The sequence below is a fragment of the Mus caroli genome, chromosome 6 (assembly GCF_900094665.2).
Source record: "Mus caroli chromosome 6, CAROLI_EIJ_v1.1, whole genome shotgun sequence".
NCBI classification, from domain to species: Eukaryota; Metazoa; Chordata; class Mammalia; order Rodentia; family Muridae; genus Mus; species Mus caroli.
The window spans coordinates 50529476-50550111 of record NC_034575.1 but is presented as its reverse complement, the minus strand read 5'-3'; the positions used below and the strand labels follow the sequence as shown (position 1 = coordinate 50550111).

The 20636-nt window shown below is 39.9% G+C and overlaps 1 protein-coding gene across 11 annotated transcripts in view; it reads left to right on the top strand.

Moving 5' to 3' along the window:
- Pde1c (phosphodiesterase 1C) overlaps positions 1-14355 on the top strand; it is a 535503-nt gene extending 521148 nt beyond the window's left edge. For 8 of the 11 annotated variants that reach the window (XM_021164319.2, XM_021164316.2, XM_021164318.2 and 5 more), the window contains one exon: positions 1950-2099. In XM_021164319.2, the coding sequence (XP_021019978.2) occupies positions 1950-1963 (14 nt within the window). In that variant the 3' untranslated portion in view covers positions 1964-2099. Of the gene's footprint in view, positions 1-1949; positions 2100-11765; positions 11937-13120 lie in introns of those variants that run through there. The other 3 variants (XR_002378135.1, XM_029478710.1, XM_029478709.1) reach the window with 3 other exon arrangements.
- The last annotated feature ends 6281 nt before the right edge of the window (positions 14356-20636 follow it).

The following is a 20636-nucleotide window of genomic DNA, read 5'->3' as shown; positions in this document are numbered from 1 at the left end:
GAACCAACATGGGTGGGCTAGGAGCTTTGAAACCATCCAATAAGAACGTAACAAGAAGTTTCAGTCCAAACTGAAGGCAGTGGGCCTTTACCTGGAACTCAGATCTTATAAGTCAAGGCTTTAAACCCATGAAAAGTCAGGGTTTTTTTTTTTTTTTTGTCTTGATAAGCCACCCAGCAGTCACTGTGGCACAGTAGCCTAAGATAGAACAGACATCCAAATGAAAAACTGATCAAGAAGGAAGTCAATAGACAGAGAAAAGAAAGGAAACAGCTAAGAATGCAGAATGGCAATTTCAACACAAACCTGAGTGTCAAAACAAGCCCCCAGATGTAGTTAGCAACCATTGCCTTCCACTTAAATTGACTTTTCAACTGCAGCAATGACCTAATTGGATCAGATCCATCCCACTTTTACATTTGTGTATTGGTATGCATTGGTACTATAGTCATATTCCATTTGTGTTTGGTAAAGGAAGCTCTATCCGAATACAGAGCTGGCTTTTTGGAGACCATCTATACATAAGTCTACTGTACAAATATGACACATGTTATTTAATCATTTTTCTGTAGTAATTATTTTCTAGTCTTGTTGCTACAAGACTGTTTATACATAGTATATTACATGATGTTGGGCAAGAAAAACAAGTCACTAAAAGGTAATAACCTCTAGAATGATTTTTCTTATTTTAAAACATAGAGAAATATTATCTTATGACTATAAATGTAATACCATGCACATATGCACAGGAATAAAGAAATTCTAGCTGATGGCTTTGGAGAGGTAAAGGGATGTGATGGAGAAGAAGTACTAAGTCCTACCTGTGTTTAAGCTCTTGTGTGGATAAAGTTAATGTTGGGTGTTTTCCTTTATCTCTTTCTACCTTACTTTTTGAGATAGGGTTTCTCACTGAACCTGGAACTTACTAACTGAGCTAGAAAAGCTAACCACCAAGCCCTAGACATCCCTTTGGAGGCATCCTTAGCACTAGGTTTACAAGAATAAACCACCACATCTTTCTTCACATTGATGCTAGTGGTCTGAACTCGAGTCTTCAGGCTTGTGCAGCCAGCACTTTACCCACTGACCACATTCCCAGCTCCCATTTTATCTCTTTAAAATGTTTAAAACATCGATTTCATTAAGCTGCATGGAGAGTATAGGTACTAATTTTGCTAGCTTGATTTTGGTATACTTTTCCATGTGTTTAAAAAAATGACTTTATGTAAAGCTATGGCTGTTTTGCAAAAATAATCGATCATTCATGTTGCTACTTTAACATGTGCTCTATGAACTTTGACATTTTTCTGTTCTAATCTTTGGATGTGGTTGGGATATGAGGGGATAGGTCTTTTGAGAAGCTCTGGAAGTTGTTTGTCAGAAGGCTACCGTGATCATTTCATTAAAGGACTATAAAGTTCTGCAGTTAACTAACAGGATCACCTTTCAGCTTCAGCACAAGAAAGCTGCTTGGGGTCATCATCTGGAACCCTTGCACATCTAAACCTGAATGGAACTTGCATTGGAAAGACTAGCACATACCGAAAGGATTTTCTTTCCCTAGAGCCTAATTTATTTGTTGTCCAGTGGCATTTTGAATGGCAATTTCATGGACTTTAGGGGTGGGGAACATCCATGGTGGAGAACTGGGTAACTGTTGGCTTTTGCCTGAAGTTTTACCACAACTATCAGCCATAACTGTCACCCATCCAAAGCAATGACTTCTGAGCAGCTTCCCAGGTGCCTCCTGAAGTGATCTTAGAGGAAAGGTACAGTACCTAGTCGTTGCTGATGCAGATATAGCTGACTGCTCCTTGCACAAACTGCAGCATGTACAATAGATGCAATAGATGTGGCTCTGCTTCTGAACTCTGCTGCCTGCTATAGAAAGAATTTCTGGGCCAAATGCTATCCATCTCCCAATAATATTGTTCTGTGTCCTGTTGCAGGAGACTACGGATAAAACATCATCCAGAAACTTTCTTGGAAGAAACCTGACCATCCCCAAGGTCTGAAGACAATGTGGAAAATTTATATTTCTTTTCCCCAAACAAAATCTACATGTATTGTAAGTTATTGAGTATTAAACTTCAGTTGGTGAGTTTTGCTCTCCCTAATCCAGCTTTTTAAAGACAAGTACTTTTATATGTATTTTAAACCTACAGACATAAGGGAAAATGCTGTTAATAACATATATTAAACCCTGATAATTTTCTGAGGACTTTGGCTGTAGCATCTTCTTTAACACTTCAGGTAACTGAGGCATGAACACGTTAATAGCTTGCCCAAAGTAATTATTGGCCACTGGCAAGCCTGTTCTCATTCCTGGGAGATTCAAGAAAAGGCTGGAGGTAACTTCTGCACACTTGGAGCCACCTTTTCATAAACTCACCTTATGTGGGGGGTTTAGATGATTTCTCCACCTGTGACTTTAAGGCCTTATATCTCTGGCATGAAGGATTCTTTCAAGTAAGTCCCAAAATGACCAATGACCTGGTTATGCAACTGACTTTCACTTGCAGTTTCCAGTGAGAGTTGGCCAATGTTGCTCACTTTCTGTGGACTGAATCAAGGCTTATATTTTATGCCTTTCTGTGGTGCCATAGCTGTACAGCTACTAATAATTTCTTGTTAGAAGCATCTGAAATGGTTTAGCACAGACATGGGCACACAGCTAACTGATTAGCCTCATGTTTCCATCTTGAATCTAAATAATAAAGTGAAAGAAACATCCACATGTTGATGAGAAAAACTAAGTGAAAGGCTTTCCACAATGCCACTTGTCCGTGTGGAGAACATGGACTTTGTGTGTGCCAGGACACACAACAGGAGAACATAAAAATATGAAATAAAATATGGTCATTTCCCTGAGGGAAGGTTTCTTTCCTTAAAGCAGAACAGGGTAATTGAAGGTTGCTGTTGCTTGAATATAGAAACAGTTGACTTTCCAGCCCCCTTCCCTTCACTTGTTTGTTAGGAGATGGGACTGAGGCCTATGCATCAGTGCCTTTCCCTGTTATAGCGAGACCTACAGATAGAAGCCAGGGTCGCAGCAACTGTGTAAGGCAATGGTTCACTGCAGCTGTAGACCTGAAGCTTGTGATGGGATGGACTCACTGGCATCTTTCTAATAAAAGTCATAGGCAGTGACTCTAGGTATGATGACATCGCAGGAGTAAGGGAGAAATGCTGGTTTCTGTTAACACCAACAACATTGTCAGCAAGTGCATAAAGTGAGTCATTTGTTTTTTAAAGGCAACACCTGTGAAGGTTACTGAGTGTGGCACACAGTAGTTTGTTCACTCATTTAAGCATTTCTCTGCACCAGCTACTATCAATATTGGTTACATCAGGGAATGCAAATGTGTGTGCACATTATCCCTACCCAGGGATGTAGACGTGGAGGACTGAAGAGGATATGGAATAAAGAAGTGCCTAAAACAAACAACCACACCCACAGAGAGTGACTCAAGCATTTCTAGGTCTCAGTGTCAGGAATGCAGGGTCTCAGGAATCAGGATGGGTCCTGTCATTTCATAGTCTCCCCACAATCTACTAATTACATGTAGATTAGAAGTCAGGACGAAGCTCCATCTCCTCACTGGCTGTCTGAGCATTCTTCCCATCAGTATCTCTAACATCTTTTTAGGTCCTTCTCAGAGTCATTGAGTGAACATCCATCTTTTTACTTGCTTAGTTCAAAATGTGTTTTTGGTAGTCTTCCTTGCTTAGAATACCACATAAATTTTGAAACGTGGTTTCCTTGAGAAGTTAAGTAGTATGTTATCTGACAAATGCAAAGAAATGCAAAGAAATAGAATCTCTTCATTGTGTGGTGAGATCATTCAGGTGTAAATTGTTTATAGAGAATTTGATAAATTTGCAATAGTGTTATAAGAAAATGAAGAGAAAAAGACTCCATGACAAAACATCCTGGTCTTCCATGCTCATTTATCATGTAATGATTGTCACCAAGTACCTACTTTGTATTCACTGCAAAGAACCAGCTTGTATATTCTCCCTGGTATACAACCTCTTGAAGTTTTCATAACATCCATGGAAAGAAGTTACCATTTCCCCACATCATAGTATAGTTGAAAAGAAAAAAAAATAGCCCTTCATGAGGAAACCCTTAGGATCTCAGATAGAGTAGTAATGACCCCAGTTCTTTGTGCCTTTAGGCCAATGTTTCTCCCATAATGCCACCCACTATTTCTAAGAGGAGAAACTCATGGGCTTTTCTGCAGTAGATCTCATCACAAAGTCTGTATCATGTAATGTTGATGAAGAGGGACAAGAACAGGTCTTTATGCATGAATCAGACCCAGTCATGTACCCCATAGATTTCTCTAACCCTAAATACTGCCATACACCACTTCACAATGGAGATTCATTCCCAGGGATATGTCATTAAGTGATTTCAGTGTGTGTACACCATGCAGAATTCTTACATAAACCTCAATGGTATAGCTTGATAACACACCTGGGCTATATGGAATATTCCACTTTATATGCAGCCCAAAGCATCATTATATGATGCATGACTGTATTATAGATGACTTTTTTCTTTCAAAATGAGCTCAGCCCATCTGTGGTTCTTAACCTTGGCTCAACATGAATATCACTAGATAGCTTCCCAGAATGCAGGCTTTCCATTTTCACCTCACAGAGCTCTTTGGTCTTTCTGGGGAAAAAGCAAAAGCTATAGACTATGTGTGGGCTTCTCATTTTCTTGAGGTAGTCTTTGGAAAGTCAAGACCTTTAAAAATGTCATCATTTTATTGTTTAATATGAAATACAATGTGAAGATTCAAAAATAAAGTGTCACTTTAGACAACTTCGTGTAATGTGTGTGGATGAAGAGTAATTTTCTGATTTGGCTAATATTGTAAAACCTATGTCTACAAAAGGTCAGGATACCTATGAGCCTGGCTTCAGGCTAATGCTTCCACATCTTGGGATGTATATAAGTTGAAAATTTGTAGAGGATACTACTACTGAATACTCCTGGCAATAACAAATCTGCCAGACAATTCCATATCTTCAACTCAGGAAATGCAGAAAAACTGCTAGGGAAGGAGCACTCCTTTAAATACCAGTGCTGACTGCTTTTGGACCCGTGGTTCTTTGCATTCTCTGTATTGACTTCTGAAGTGAGTGCCAATTCATTCCTAGTACTGAGATGAGAAGGAGAAACAAGGCTCTCATGTCACATGACTACAGGGCCAAAGCTGAATCTGTCTACCCTCTAAAGATGACAGAGCTGCAAATGAGATTGTGGAGATACAAATCAGGAATAATCCTGGAGAGATTAAGGTAGGAGGTCCTGCTCTCTGGAATTGTGGTGATGTAAAGACAGTAGAGGCTCAGTCTGCCCCACAGATTCTGCTCTGTGTGCTTGAACTAAACTTGGACACCACAGCCGTAGGTTTTTTGTTTTGTTTTGTTTTTTTGTTTTTTGTTTTTTTGGTTTTTTTTTTTTTTGTTTTTTTGGTTTTTTGCAGCTCTTCATGTGTGAAGCTCTTCATTGAAAGACAGGGGGGAACCAATAAGGACAATTTCACCTAAGGTCCCAAGCTTGCCTGGCATGGTGACTTGTTTCCACTGGCCCAAACTTGGAACACATGCCAGCATTCTAGCCTGTGGAGGGGAGGCACCAGAAGAAAACAGTTACTTCGGGGACCTCCATCAGGATCTCTTTGAGCCATACACACAGAAGACATGTGTTTTAAGAAGCATTATTATAGCTATACGGGGAGTACTGCAGAACTCAGCATATGCCACAGGAGTTATGTAGGTTCAGTGATACTTAAAGGGAATAGTTTTAACTTGGCATTTTAAGCCTGTTATAGCAATTATTAAAACTAAATTTGGTCCAACATACTAATCCATGTACCAGGAGGGTCTGAAGTCTGTTTGGATGTGAATCAAGGCTTCAGACTTCCTTCATCATAGTTGTGATATACATCTATTAAGCCTCAGTTTCCATACCTGGGTAAGGAGTAGCCCTAGTGCTTGCTTATTGCCAGGTGTGAACGGAGGCATGGACAAAGCTAAATCATATTACATTCTCAGCGTGGTACCTTGTACAGTTAGTAGACATTATATGTCAGTTATCATAATCATATCTGGATTCAACAGCTGTATAAATTTTATGTCTAAACAAATTTAATCTGTTTTCTGGACTAAAGAGTGTGCATTAGTTTATGAGAGGAGATAGGGGAAGGAAGGGAGGCAGGAGGAGAGGAGAGGAAAGGAAGAGAGGAGCGACAGAGAGAGACAGGGAGAGAGAGAGAGAGAGAGAGAGAGAGAGAGAGAGAGCGAGCAGAAGAGAAGAAAGCTATGGGCATTATTTGGGAGGAAGGAATTGTAGTATTTATGAAAATAATGAGGGCTAAATGAGAGTTGATGCTCCTGAAAGAGCATTGCTTTATGAAAATCAAAGATTATGTGTAATTGTAAAATAAAGAATAATAGGTAATGATGTATAGTTTCTGTTTTAAGTTTGTCTTTTTCTGGTTGTATTCAAAAGTGACCTCCAAATCAACACTGTGTGCAGGTGTGTAAGCCTGAGTCAAAATCTACATCAGCTGATACTATCGTTTTGTGCAAGTCATCTGCCATAAGAGGAGAAAGTACTATTTCAGTGTCCACTAGTGGAAGACATGTTAACCATGCTGATAAAACACATGGAAAGTGGGGTTCTGTTCCCTATTTGGTTCTTCTTTGCCCAGAGGAGACTGTACTATTGGGTTCAGCTGTAGTGAATGGCAGTTATTGAAAGGAAGAGGATCGGGTCCCTTCTAAGACCCCAGACACATTCCAATGATGAATAAAAACTTACCCTTCAGGAGGACACCTAGAACCCCAGAAGAAAGATCAACACAGCACTCAAGATGGTGCCCCTGTGCCTACCCTGCTGTCATATCTTGCCATCAAATCTTGATCCCTACATAGGAGAAAAGCAAAAAAGTACACACAAACAGCATTGGGCACAGCCTCCCCCCTTTCCCCATATTGAGTGGCGGTGGTGACAGCAGGCATGCACGTATTTATAGCTCGGTGGGGAGCTGATCTCTACCAGTAGGTTCAGGCTATTTGCAGCTAGTGGCAAGCAGAGTTTTTGTTCTGACAATCAGAATTCTAGCAAATGGTAAATGTTCCTTCATGCTGTGAAGTGGGAAATTCAATAATACTTTGGCTGAGTTCATGCTGAGTTGTGAAAATAGGATGAATATGAAGAGGGACTGTGACTCAAAAGACATAAATCAGTGATCCCATGCCTGAGCTCTTGATCTGCGACGCTCAGCCCTCCCTTCTCTATCCTCCTGGGTCACTGCAATGTTTTTATACTTGTTCTAGATGTCTTGGGAGTGGGAATGGTGGCGGCTATAATACTTGTTGACCCTAAACCATGGGATTAAGCATTCTGAGAGCTTAAATGTGACCATTCTAACAATAAACAGGGGAATTTATTCCTGTGTCACAACAGACCCATTTTCTGACAGCCTTCACTGTGTGAAGATATCTCCAAGCAGTTTCAGCCTGGGCATTAAGAAGCCTGGGAAGAGCAGCTTATAAGAATGCCTCTTCTTGTAAGCGATGCACAAGTTCTCGGGTAGACCTAGAAAGACTGCCCACCAGGGCAGGGATTTCTGTTTTTTTTTTTTTTTTTTTTTCAGTTATACCAGCAGCACACAGCATATGTTCTAAGAAACCAATAGGTAAATATTAATCTTAGACTTCAAAAAGTGTGCTGAGCAAGACTTTCTGGGGGTCTAGTGGGAAAACCCCAGGGAACATTGGGTTATCGAATTTTTTCTTGGTGTATTCTTGTAGAGTTGACAGATGATTTGATAGAAGAAATGCTCAGTTATGTTTCTTTTGTAAAATTACAACACTAACAGTCAATCAAAGCAAATGTTCATATTGCATAGATATAATCATGGCCTTGAGCTGATTTTATTTTTTAGATTTTCCTATGCACATGATAATATGCTTTGTGGTGATAAGATTAGGTTAGGGGCTGGAGAGTTAGCTCACAGATTAAGAATACTTGCTGGTCTTACAGAGAACCCAGGTTCAAGTCCCAGCACCCACATAACAGTCCACAATTGTCTGTAACTGTAGTTCTAGAAAATCTGATAACCTCTTCTAGTCTGAGGGTACCAGACACATGTGTGGTACACAGACATACATGTAGGCAAAACAGTAATGCATGATATATATATATATATATATAGATAGATAGATAGATAGATAGATAGATATACATATACATATATGTGCATATATATATTTAAGTTTAGAGTCAGAGTTATTGTTCATTATTATGTGATAATAATCACATAAGCCTCTATTTTTGCTAACAAACACTTGTTCAATATTTTCATGATATCACAGTACTGTGTTTTATTAAATAAAAACTGAGAATTTATTTAAATATATTTCTATTTTTTTTATTTCTTCAGTGTGTGTGTGTGCGTGTGTGTGTGTGTGTGTGTGTGTGTGTGTGTGCGCGCCATGGCGTAGATGTTGTGCTCAAAAGATAACTTGTAGTAGTCAATTTCCTTCTCCCACTGTGTGGGTTCCAGTGATTGAAGTCAGATCATCTAGCTAGTTATCTTAGTCATCTTGCTGGCCTGAAACATAACAATTTAATGTATCGCATTTCATAGTTCATTTGTGTCTCACTGTGTGTGAGTGTATGTGGTGTATGTGTACGGAGGGCCAGAGATGTCTTCCTCTATTTCTCCATATTACTTTTTGAGGCACTGTCTCTCACTGAACCTAGAATTTGCCATTCCTTTTAGACTGAATGTCCAGGGAGACTCTGGGATTGACATGTCTCTGCCCCACCAGAACTGGGGGCCTATACTTGCTTGTCATTGTACCAGGCTTCTCTGTGGACACTAGGGATCTGAACTTGATTGGGCCTAACAGTTGCAGAGATTTGCTCATTGAACCATCTGCCCAGCCCCACATGTAACAAAATATTTGCTGAGAGGGTATTTCTGAGAACTGCTTTAGGTGTTTAATAGAAGTGTCTCTTAGCTTTAAGTCCTTTCAACCCTCTAAGTTAAGTACCATTTCCTTTTGATCTTTAGGAAAAGCAGGAGTGGCCTGCAGAGAGACCTGGTGCTTGGGCAATCAGCTGCACCACCTCTGATTCTCCAGGCTTCTCACCTAATTATCATATTTGTTTTGTCCTTACTGACAACATTATTCCTCTCCCTATGTCCATTAACTAAACAGAATTTCAGGAGGAACAATAAGGGTTGCGGGAGACTAGAACAGACAAGAGAGAACCTAATCAATTCTTCATCCCTTCTCCTCACAGAACTGCCAGTTAAATTTTGGACTCCATCATCATCTCAGCCCATTCACATCTTCCTGCTTCTCACTTGCCACTCTTTTCTTTTCTCTGTTCTAGGATCACCCAGGGAGACACATAAGAGCATTGTGCCTCCTTAGCTCCTCTTGGCTCTGCGGCTTCTCAGTCTCTCAGGCTTCTTTGCTTTACTAGTCAGGTGTTTTGTGGTTGTCTACCCGTTGGGATTATCTTCTTTTTCTTACTGTTAGAATGGGGTTATGTAAGTTTTACTTTCATCACAAGATATTAACTCCTGTCACATAAAATCAAGGATATGCTATGTTATGCTATGTTATGTCATGTTTTGTCTCCTGAATGGGGCCATATTGGTCATATTTCTTCACTGCGACTGCTATTTCATCCTTCTTAGAATACACATTCTTTGGAAGGATCCTACCATGTTCAACCCACACTAAAACTCCTCCTCCTTCCTCTTCTTCCTCCTCTTCCTCCTCTTCTTCCTTCTCCTCCTCCTTTTCTTCTCTCTCTTTCTTTTTTGGTACTTTTGAGTTTTATGTTTCTATAATGGTATCCAAGTCCACTGTGTATATACTGTGCTTAGTTTTATAGCAAGCTATTGCTATAAGATGTGCTTTTTTTTCCCTCATTGGAGAGTGGTATTTGAAATAAAAATGCACATATAAGATTGGTTCTCTGCTGCTGTAGCTTTAAAGCCTGCAGTTATTCTAGGTCTGATAAAGAAATGCACGTGTGTACACTAAGCTATGTAAGCACTCCTATTTACAAACACTGTTACATGTAGCCATCAATATCTCTGCAATGAATTTGTATTGATTTCACCAAGTCTAATCAATGACCATTAGATCGTGCTAACCTCCTCCTTTTGCTTAGCTGCTAACATCTTCATGGATAGGTTTTGTCATCTGTTCTCATTTTATATACAAGTTTTCAATTTTAGATAATTGTAGAGTAGAATTGGAATTGTTCATCTGCCCCTGTCTGAGAAGCAACTTTATCAACCAGAATGCATAGTTTATGTGTAGCTCCCCTGACCCTTTTGCTTTTAGAGCCTGCTTATAAGCAGTTATTCAGGTGGTCCTCTAGCTTCCCGTCCCCTGCAGGCTCATTGTTACTTAAATTTGCAGGGATGTCAGATTTTTTTTGCAGTGCATTCTGGGATCCTAATAACCTCAATGCCTTTTTAAAAAATTGCATACATTAGAGATCTCTCCTATAAAAGTTTATGAGTTTTGACAAATAGTGTCAGAATCTACTAGTATTACATAAAATGGTTTTACTCCCCTGGAATTCCTACTGCTTACCTATTTATTCTTCTTTCCTCATTTTAATAATGTTTCAGCCAGTGATCTTTTTATTGTCTCCATAGTTCTATGGGGTTCTTTCCCCCTTCAAGCTTATCCTGTAAGTACAATCACATAGTATGACTACCTTTGCAGACTGATTTCTTTCTCTTAGCAACGTGTATTTAAGATGTGTCTACATGTTCATATGGCTTGATCAGATCACTCATTTATTTTTATCAATTATGGTACCATTATATATGCCTATTTCAATGTATTTATCCATTAGCCCATTAAAAGTTATCTTGGCTTTATACAGTCAAGTGATATGTGAATATAGTCTTTCCAATAGTTGAGTAAACTAATTGAAAAAAGTAAAAAGTATATTGCATTTATGGTAAAGTCTGTGTCCAGCTTCATGAAATTGCTAATCTCTCTTTCAAAGCAGCTGCAACATTTTCACTCCCATCAATCAGCAGGAAGAAGCATTCTAAGGGTCTTGGACTTCAGCATTAAGTAGAATGTAGTCAAATATTGCTTTTTTATTTGTAATTCTTCAGTGTTCACATTTTGTCCTGTGCTTATTTGATATTATGTCTATTCTGTAGCTAGGAGTTTATTTATTTTGGCACTGAATTGTTTCCTTCCACTGAATTTTAAGAGTTCTTTGTACATATTGGATATTAGATCTTTATAGATATCTTGCAAATATTTCTTGGTGGTATGCTTGGAGTTAGTTCTTTGGGAGTATGTGGCATTTCTCTAGTCCCCAAAGCTTACACACAGTGCTAAATGTTGTGAGCAATGGATATGTCACTGCTCACCATGGTCACCTTGCTTGGTGATCCCGGCATCCCCACACCTTTTCCTAAGTTCATCCATTCATTGACATGTAAATGTTATATACAGCTACCACTGCCCATCTCTAGCAGTTTCTTGTCTTTATTAAGTTTAAAGTTAATAACTAAGTTGATATTGTGCTTATTCAATCAGTTTAGAAATTTAATCCTGTTCATTTTTTTGGCTTGGAGGAGACATACAAGTCAAAGAGGAACACAGCTGCCATGTCTATGTCCAGTCAAGTCTCTCTGAAACTAATGGTTGTCTGTCTTCCTTTCCATGGTCTCCAGTCATCAAGCCTCCTTTGCGTCACTTTAAGCGTCCTGCTTATGCATCTAGCTCCTACGCACCTTCCGTCCCAAAGAAAACTGATGATCATCCCGTAAGATACAAGATGCTGGATCAGCGGATCAAGATGAAAAAGATCCAGAACATTTCTCATCACTGGAACAAAAAATAGGGCAAGTATAAGAACAGAGGGAGTGCCCCTTAGCACCTACCAGATGCACCAGGACACACCTCTGACATACAGCTGACACTACTGTGGCTGACCTGAGAGTCAAAGTGAAATCTGCCCGAGATTCCCCTCAGTCATTCTCTTATAGGTCACATTTGGAGTCAATAAAGACTCCAGCAAAAAGCTAGGAAATGGTAGGCTTACTTGATTTTACTGTTGTAGGCCTTTAAAAGCAGTAAGTTGCACCCAAATTAAAAATGATGTATCTTATCCTGAAAAATAAAATTCTTCCCACTGACCTGTTTTCATCCCCAAGAGATGATTTACCCTTACACGAGCACTGCCTCAATAGCCATCAGGGATAGGAAATGTACGTCTAAAAATAACTTTTCCCATTAAAATGATGTTATTTTATGAAATTAAAATATGATTACACCATTTTCCCCCTTAATTTCCCTTCTTCCAAACCCTTGCATACACACTTGTTCTCTCTCAAAAGCATGACTTTTTGTTTTTTATATATTATATATCGCATATATCATATATATATATATATATATATATATATATATATATATATATATTACTAAATATAATTATAATCTGCTCAGTCCCTGTGTTACTTGTATGTATGTGTTTCAGAGAAGACTATTTGGTGTTGGACAATCAGTTGATGTGATTTTCCCTGGGAAAAAACGAATTTTCTCCCACTGTCAGCATTCCTTAATTGATTATACTTCTTTGTCTAGGGTTGCAACCCCATAAGATTTCCATGCTTCATGTTAGCATGTCTGTTAGTATTGTCCAATTTTAAACTCACCGATTTAAAATTTAAAAGACTTACTCAAAATTCAAGCAAATGTGTGACCTTGAAAGCAAACACATTCAAAACAAATATTCTTCTTCTGAGCACAACAATCTTAGAGGAAAGATGGATGGTAGGTTGTTTCCTTCATTGATTTTACAGAATTCAGACTTAGAAAATGGATCTAAGAGGGTGGGGAGACGGAAGGGGAGAGGGAGGGGGAGAGGGATGGGGAAAGGGAGGAGGAGGGGTGAGGGGGAGAGAGTGAGAGATTTTGATTTCTGATCACATCTCATTCCTAGCAGCTTAAATGTACTTTGGAACTTTTGAGTTTTCTAGCTATACATTTGGCTCAATTCATTTTAATCCTTTCCCTCTGTCAGAGTACCCAGGGATCCATGAAGTGCCTGTCGCTCGAAGACTCCAGGCTCCAGATCTACCACAGGGGAATATGGTTTTGTGGAACTGAGGCAGGAAGCTGTAAACTGATAAACCTAAAGTTATTTCCTCATTTCCAGCTTTGCCTCCCAGACTTTAGAGATGCCTTTCAATTAAACTTTAGCTCATCTAGTCCACAGACTGCCCACCCAAAGCCTTTGAGGTTCCCACCTGCTCTCCTCACTGGTGGTGGGACAGAAATCTTTCTAAGTCACCTCTTGTTGGCACGCCATTGTTAGCTTTTCTATGACTTTACCAAGATGTTTTACTTTGAGACTAAAATCATAGAGATGCAAGGGAATTCTCACACCTGGAGATAGCATCCGAAGGTTCCGTTGGTTTTAAGACAAGCCTGCTCTGCCTGAGACTTGCGTTGGGTCCTTGGGCTTTCTGTGTGACATTTTCAAGTCTCAGTTTGTTTAACCTACTACTTTTATGATGGAGATGGTCTGTGGGTTTCAGGAAGCTATTGCCACACCTGCTGACTATAGGTAGAGAGAAGCTTTAGTACAGGACACTCCATGTTTAGGGAAGCAAGGAGCCTTTTGTGATAGTCACAGAATCTTGGCTTTGATTAGAGAGTTTAGTTCATTTCCACAGACCATAATTATCCAAGAAGTACGCTCCAGCATCCAGTGAGCACTGATAACGTTGGGCAGCTCATATATAATGTAGTTTGTTCAGATAATTGTTATACAAGCGAGAAATCACTGTGACTTTTTGTTATGGGAGACAATCACAATTCTTAGTTCCCTACCCAGTATTTGAGCAAGAAAAGCTGTCTGCAGCTTGGAAGTGTACCTCCATCTGGATTAGTTTAACTCACAGGTAATGCCTACTTGGTACTATGCAGAAACTTTCATGCAGAATGCAAAGAGCCACTTTGACTACACACTGACAAGGTTTGGGGGACCTTTCCTGTCTCTTAAAACTTCCTGACTTAGGTTTCAGGCCTCAGTGGGGCTTCTTTTTCATGGTTGATTGAGGGTAGGGTGGTAAGGATGTTTGTTCTTTCTGTGTTTTTTTTTTCTCTTAAGATGTGATTTTTTTCAATCTTTGCTAAAATTTTAGTTTAATAAACATTCACATATGGAGAGTCTACATTGCTTATAAATGCCTACTATGTTTTACAAGCAGAAAATGAAAGATTATATTCTTATAGCAAATAAAAAATGCTTTGAATGGACTTCCTTGGCTATGTGTCAACTTTTTTTCTCAGAATTTTGCAATTTACTTGGAAAGTAGTCCCCCTCCCTGTCCCCAGGTTGGCAGTATTCAGAATTGTTTGTCTTGTTAAGGTGAATAGTGTGACTCATCTCTTTCAGTTTATGAATTTGTGTAGCAGATTATTGTAATTATATAATCTTTTCATCCATTCAGACTCAATAAGTTAATTTGCTAATAGCAGAAACTTACAATGGGGTTACTCAGTAGAAGAACACCTGTGTTACCAACATACTTGTCATTTCAGGGCAAGCTGCCTAGCTAAAGATTAGGAACTGGGCTTTGGAGTTAGGAAAACTCATTAGTAAACCCTGGATCTGCCTTTAGTTTCCTCTGTAACTGGGTTACATAATCATTTTCAACTTCTGTTTCATTTACAATAAAGTGAAGATAATAATAAAGCCTTGCCCAGCATAGTGTGGGGTTGGCTAGAGAGAACATACTGCAATTATTAGCTTTTATTCCTTATGGAGAGAGGAGCGCCAGCCTGAGAAAGAAATAAGACCGCTAGTGAGAGAACGATGTCCCTCACAGGTTCTCTGACATGACATAGGCGTTCATCCTCACCTGCTGTTACACGGAGTTGATGCTCATGTGGCTATTTGCACATCATCCTGTATAAAAGGCTTTCATGTATTCCTCCATATGGTAGAAACACAAAATCTGCACCCCAACACCCCCTTGCTTTGTATCTCCCACACTTTAGAGTTCTTGAGCCTCCCTCCAACTGTTACAGTTGTATGTTACTATTACTTCCTACTTCCTATGAAATCCCCGACCACCCCCTACATCATGTCTTTTATAGGATCTACCCCACTGTCCATCACTCCACTGAGTCCCGGCCCAGTTGCTTTGCTTTTCTAATGTACCCTATAGCTCAACGGTACAGAACTTTCCTGAAGGCTCAACATGATTCAGATAACAGTCCCTTGGTGCAGGGTGTCTTGCTGACTGTGGGTCCTTTAGGGACATATCTGCCTCTACATTGGGCTTGTACTGTCACCTGTTTGCTCCGGCACTGAGCCTAAATTTCTCATGAATGTGTAGAGCAACCCATTTTTCATCCATTACATGACACACATCCTGGGTATTTTTTTTTTTTTGGTTTTTCGAGACAGGGTTTCTCTGTGTAGCCCTGGCTGTCCTGGCACTCACTTTGTAGACCAGGCTGGCCTCGAACTCAGAAATCCGCCTGCCTCTGCCTCCCGAGTGCTGGGATTAAAGGCGTGCGCCACCACGCCCGGCCATCCTGGGTATTTTTAAAGCATACTCTAGAAAACAATTGACATCATTTTATGTCTCATTTCTGAAACAACAAAGAATTCACAGAATCTTCACAATGGCAATTTTCTTTTACTATGAGTCAAGTCTTAGGTAGGAAAAAAATCAGAATAACTACCCCCTCTCTTCTATTCTCAGCCTCTGACCATAATCAACTTCAGGAGTTCTAGTTCTTTCTTTTCCATATAGTTATTAAACTTATGTACACGAGGCCAAGTCATTGACCTTCACTAAGAGAACATTAAACTCTACTGCTTCCTCCCATAGCTGTCATGTATGTGCACACCCACTGAGCATGCCAGCAGTTGAGAGTCCAGCTCTCATTGTTGAGGTTTTGGTTTCTCTGTGGGATAAGATATGTCTGTGTGGTTGATGACTCCTAATTTTGAGTCTGTGATTTCTATCTACAGTCCCATCCCTAGGACAAATGGCAGGTTATTTGTTTTTCTGCAAAGCAACAGCTTGTTTCCCAATGGATACCATCTTTGCTTGATAAATTATCTTTTATTTGTTTCTAATGAACAGCTTCTATTGAGCTGATACCTTGATTTATAGGAAGTCTGTTGAAAACTAGAAAGAAGAATTTCCTAGAACTAGGGTTTGAGAATTCATGAAAGAATAATGATATGCTTCCTTGCATGGTGTTGGGTACACACCCCAGTAACAACCACGAAGCTAGCTGAAGCAAGAGACAGCCCTTTCAGGCCAGAGATAAAGTGGGATTGTCAGAAGTACTCTTTTCAGACTGATTTAAGACTTATAAATTTCAATTATCCTTTTATTACAACAAAGGTCCTGCAAAGCTGGGATGACAAGGGATGGTGACTATGGCATCCTGCTCTAACCTTCACTTATGCTCAGCTGGGGTTCTCTGTGACTTTTCCACGGCTTAGATACCTGAATAATATGTTCAGCTACTCTAGGCATAGGGAAATACCTCATCTAAAAATCAGTAGCTGCCCTTTTAGTCACATCTTTCATAGCACACTAGTTAAAAATCTGAAAAGTTAAGACACAAAGGTAAAAGGATATGAAGCAAATGTAACAGCAGAAATAAATATACACAAAGTGCTAGAGATTAGAATGATAAAACAGAGCTCTAAGTAGAGTTAAAGTGTTTGTTTGTTTGTTATTGTTTTTTATTGTTTTTAAGTATCTTCTAGGAGCCAGGGTCTTTAGTATATACTACCATATTTAATCAGTAAATCTGTCTGGGGAGACTTAGCTCTCTTATTACTAAGACTCCAAAATTTTTGTAGCAGGCCGAAGTGGGTTGTGTGGCTCAGTAGTATAGAATATGCTGCCGAGCAGTGGTGGTGCACATCCCAGCACTTGGGAGGCAGAGGCAGACAGATTTCTGAGTTTGAGGCCAGCCTGGTCTACAGAGTAAGTTCCAGGACAGACAGGGCTGCACAGAGAAACCCTGTCTCGAAAAACCAAAAAGAAAAAGAAAAAAAAATGCCTGGAGTGCATATGGTTCTAGATTTGATTTACCTCACTGTAATAAAGCTATATATAGAGGTGTATATATAGGTATTTTTGCAGAGAAAAGTTAAAGTGTAGGTCAAATAGAGATCTTCTCATTGCATGGCTCCGTATCATCATGCTGCTTACTAGATTCTTCATGTTCTCCTTCTGCAAATGTCAAACCTGCTTGCCAGTATCACACATCTTCTGTAGTCCAGCCATACTCAAATCATTATAGCATGAAATGCAAGACCAGCTCTTTCTGATACAATAGATTGCTAGTTTCTCTCATTCTTTCATTCAAACTGTCCCCTTTATTAAAGCTATGCTGTACACTTGGCCTTCTGTATGTCTGGGCCTTCCTTCCATGAATTCAACCAGCTATAGAGTGAATACCATATAATATATTTATATAAAGCAGCTTTGCAGAACCTTTGTTATAATAAAGGGATAATTGATATTTATAAGTCTTAAATTACATATAATTTATATTCTATTAGATAGTTTAAGTAATCGAGATGATTTATATTATATAGGAAGATTATATAAGCTACATGTAAATGCTGTATTGTTTTCTATGAGACTTGGTCACTTACAGATTCTGGTGCTTACAGATTCTGGTGTCGGTGGCAACAAGAGACCAGTGTTTTGTTGATCCAGAGGGGCAAGTCTTGTGAATGTGCTGATATTACCATTCATAAATCTTACATGTATCTTCTATACACCATTGTTCATTGAATGCATTTAACTTGCCTCTTATCAGTTAAGCCAAATGAAAGACTCTTTTCTCAATGTCCTCAACACAGTCAATGTGGGGGAAGCACTCTCTCTTGATTCTTTTTTCCCACTCTGTTTAGATGATTTTATAGCACCTTCTCCAGCATCTCACAGATACCATGTGTCCTCTCTTCTGTAAGCCAGTCTTTGTCATTGAGTCATTCTCCCCTGTCTACTGACAAAATAGTCTTGCATTTCATTTTCACAGAGAATCAGCAAGAAGACCAACTCAACTATTGAATAAATAGCCTTCAAAGCATCCTGATGTCTCCATAGACAAGTTTCCATGGACTGTCCTGTAACCTGCTTTAAGGCTGTTCTCAGGATTTCAGCCAGTGAGCCCTCACTATTATTTGTCTGTGTGGAGTACACTCTCCTTGTCTGCTTCTCTCTCCTTCCTTCTCTATCTTGTTACCATGTCTCTGCCCCTTTCTTCTAAATTCCTCCTCACAAATTGTGTCCTTTCTTAAAATTTAAATTATTCTTGATCTCCAAGGCTATGAGCCCTTCCCCTGACTTTAGTTCTTCACTATCCACATTACCAACTACTGGTTGGAACTCTTCACTTGAAAGCTTTAGATGAACTCTGAGCATCATTCCGAGATTCCATTGCAAGTCCCACACTGTCCTCTTCCTGGTGTCCATATGTCTGCATACAGTCATTGTCCTTGCTGCCTACTTGAGAAGTCATGTCTCATTTATGCTTTTAGCCTTCACATTTATCATTCTCTTTTGGAGTCTATTACACTCTCTAGGTTCCTTCCCTAAAATTTAGAACATTCTGTTGCAAGAAGATCCTGCCTCCAAGAAACAGAGGGAGTGATCAATAACAGAAGCTTCATTTGAAGAAATAAGTTTGCCATCTCCGGTCTCAACCAGTGGGCTCCTCATAGATGGCAAGACAACACTGTCCACAAGTTCACAGGCTCTAAGTGAGGTCTTGGTAATCCTGATGCCTCAGATAGAGTCTTGATTGCCCCTCCCACCCACCCCATCCCTGTATTCACTTATCCTACCCAGGATAAAGAAATCATGTGAGCTGAAACATTTGAATTCAGATATAACAAGCTCAGGAAGAATATGGTTCCCTGTAATGAATAAGCAAGTGGAAAAGAGATTACTGCCCCTTCCCTGCAGGGCAGAGTTGTTTGCAACAACACCCCTTACTTTCTGCACAGGGTTTTTTGTTTTCTTTTCTTTTCTTCTCAATCTTCATGCAGGGAAGTTTCTTGACTGAACCAGATCCCCACTCCTTCTCATTTCTGTGCATGTGAGTGTTTTCCTGAAATGTCTTCTGTTTTCTGCATGTTGAAACCTGAGCTGTTCTCTAAAGTGCAACAGCAAATTCACCTTTTTTGGCTGAGGGACTCTTACTTCCTCAGGTGAAAATGATGCTTAGTTTTGACTTGTGTTTAACTCTCCATGAGCCTGTTCCTTCTCTACAAGTGACAGCTTTGTATTTCAGATACAGTATCTTTATGTATCCCAGGTTGGCCTCAGTCCCCTGAGCACTGGGAGTACACTGTGGTTCTCAACTTTCCTAATGCTGTGATGACTCCCAACCATAAAAGGATGTCATTGCTCTTTCACTTTGCTACTGTTATTAATAATCTAAGTATCTGATATGCAGGATATTTGATGTGTGATCCCCAAAGGGGTGGTGACCCACAGGTTAAGAACCATTAAATTACAGTGCAAAGCATGGTATCAGATCTTAGCTTTTCCCTGTTGTATAATTTCTTGGGTCATGGTGGGAAAGTGTGGCCATGAATGAGCAGGAGACATAATGGCTGTAGTAGAAGCTGAGGAATCACATCTTAAACTGCAAGCCCCAACCAGAGAAAGCAGACTGGGAATATCACAGGGTTATGAGATCTTAAAGCCCCCACTGTGTGACATAATCCCTCCAGCAAGTCCATATCCCTAAACTTATTAAAACAGTGTTACCAACTGGTATTCAAACACCTGAGCCTCTGGGGGCCATTCTCGCCCAGACCACCACAGCAGTTTCCCAGTGCAGAGCTCCAGGCTACTTGTTTCAGTGAGCCAGACTTTTCACTGTGCTATAGCCCGTCAGCCCACATCCAGGAAAGGACTCGATACTTCCTTTATTTTAATGATCTGCTCTGCTGGCCAGATTTCTTATTATGTCAAAAATGTTTTTAGAATGCCATTTTGTTCCATATTCCTCTGCTTTGTTTTTTAAAATTCAAAATTCCCCGAGAAGACAGGATATCCTAGTCCTTAGAGGGGAAGGTCTGTCAAGGTGTCTACCTCAGGAATGTCCATGTGTGTAGGCTTTGCAGTAATCCAGAGTGTCAGAGTGTAGTCTGGTAGCAGAGTGTGGACCAGGTGATGGTACGGTATGGCAATTCTTTGAGGTCAGTAGGCTCTGGGCTGTCCATAAGCCAAAAAAATGGTGCTACTAGTGGATGTTACTCAGGCTGTTCTCATTTCTGGAAGTGAGGCTGAAGCCATAATGATTAGTGGCTCAAGGACTTGGCAAAGACAGCCACTTCTTCAACTAACCTGATTTGTTTAAATGGATTCAATTACATGGGGCTAACCCGACTGTGTCAGCCACTTCTTAGGCATTGCTGCCACCTGGTGTCTTGCAGAAGAATGACTTCTGGGCAATCTTACTGGGGGGAGAGAGAGAGAGAGAGACAGAGAGAGAGAGAGAGAGAGAGAGAGAGAGAGAGAGAGAGAGAG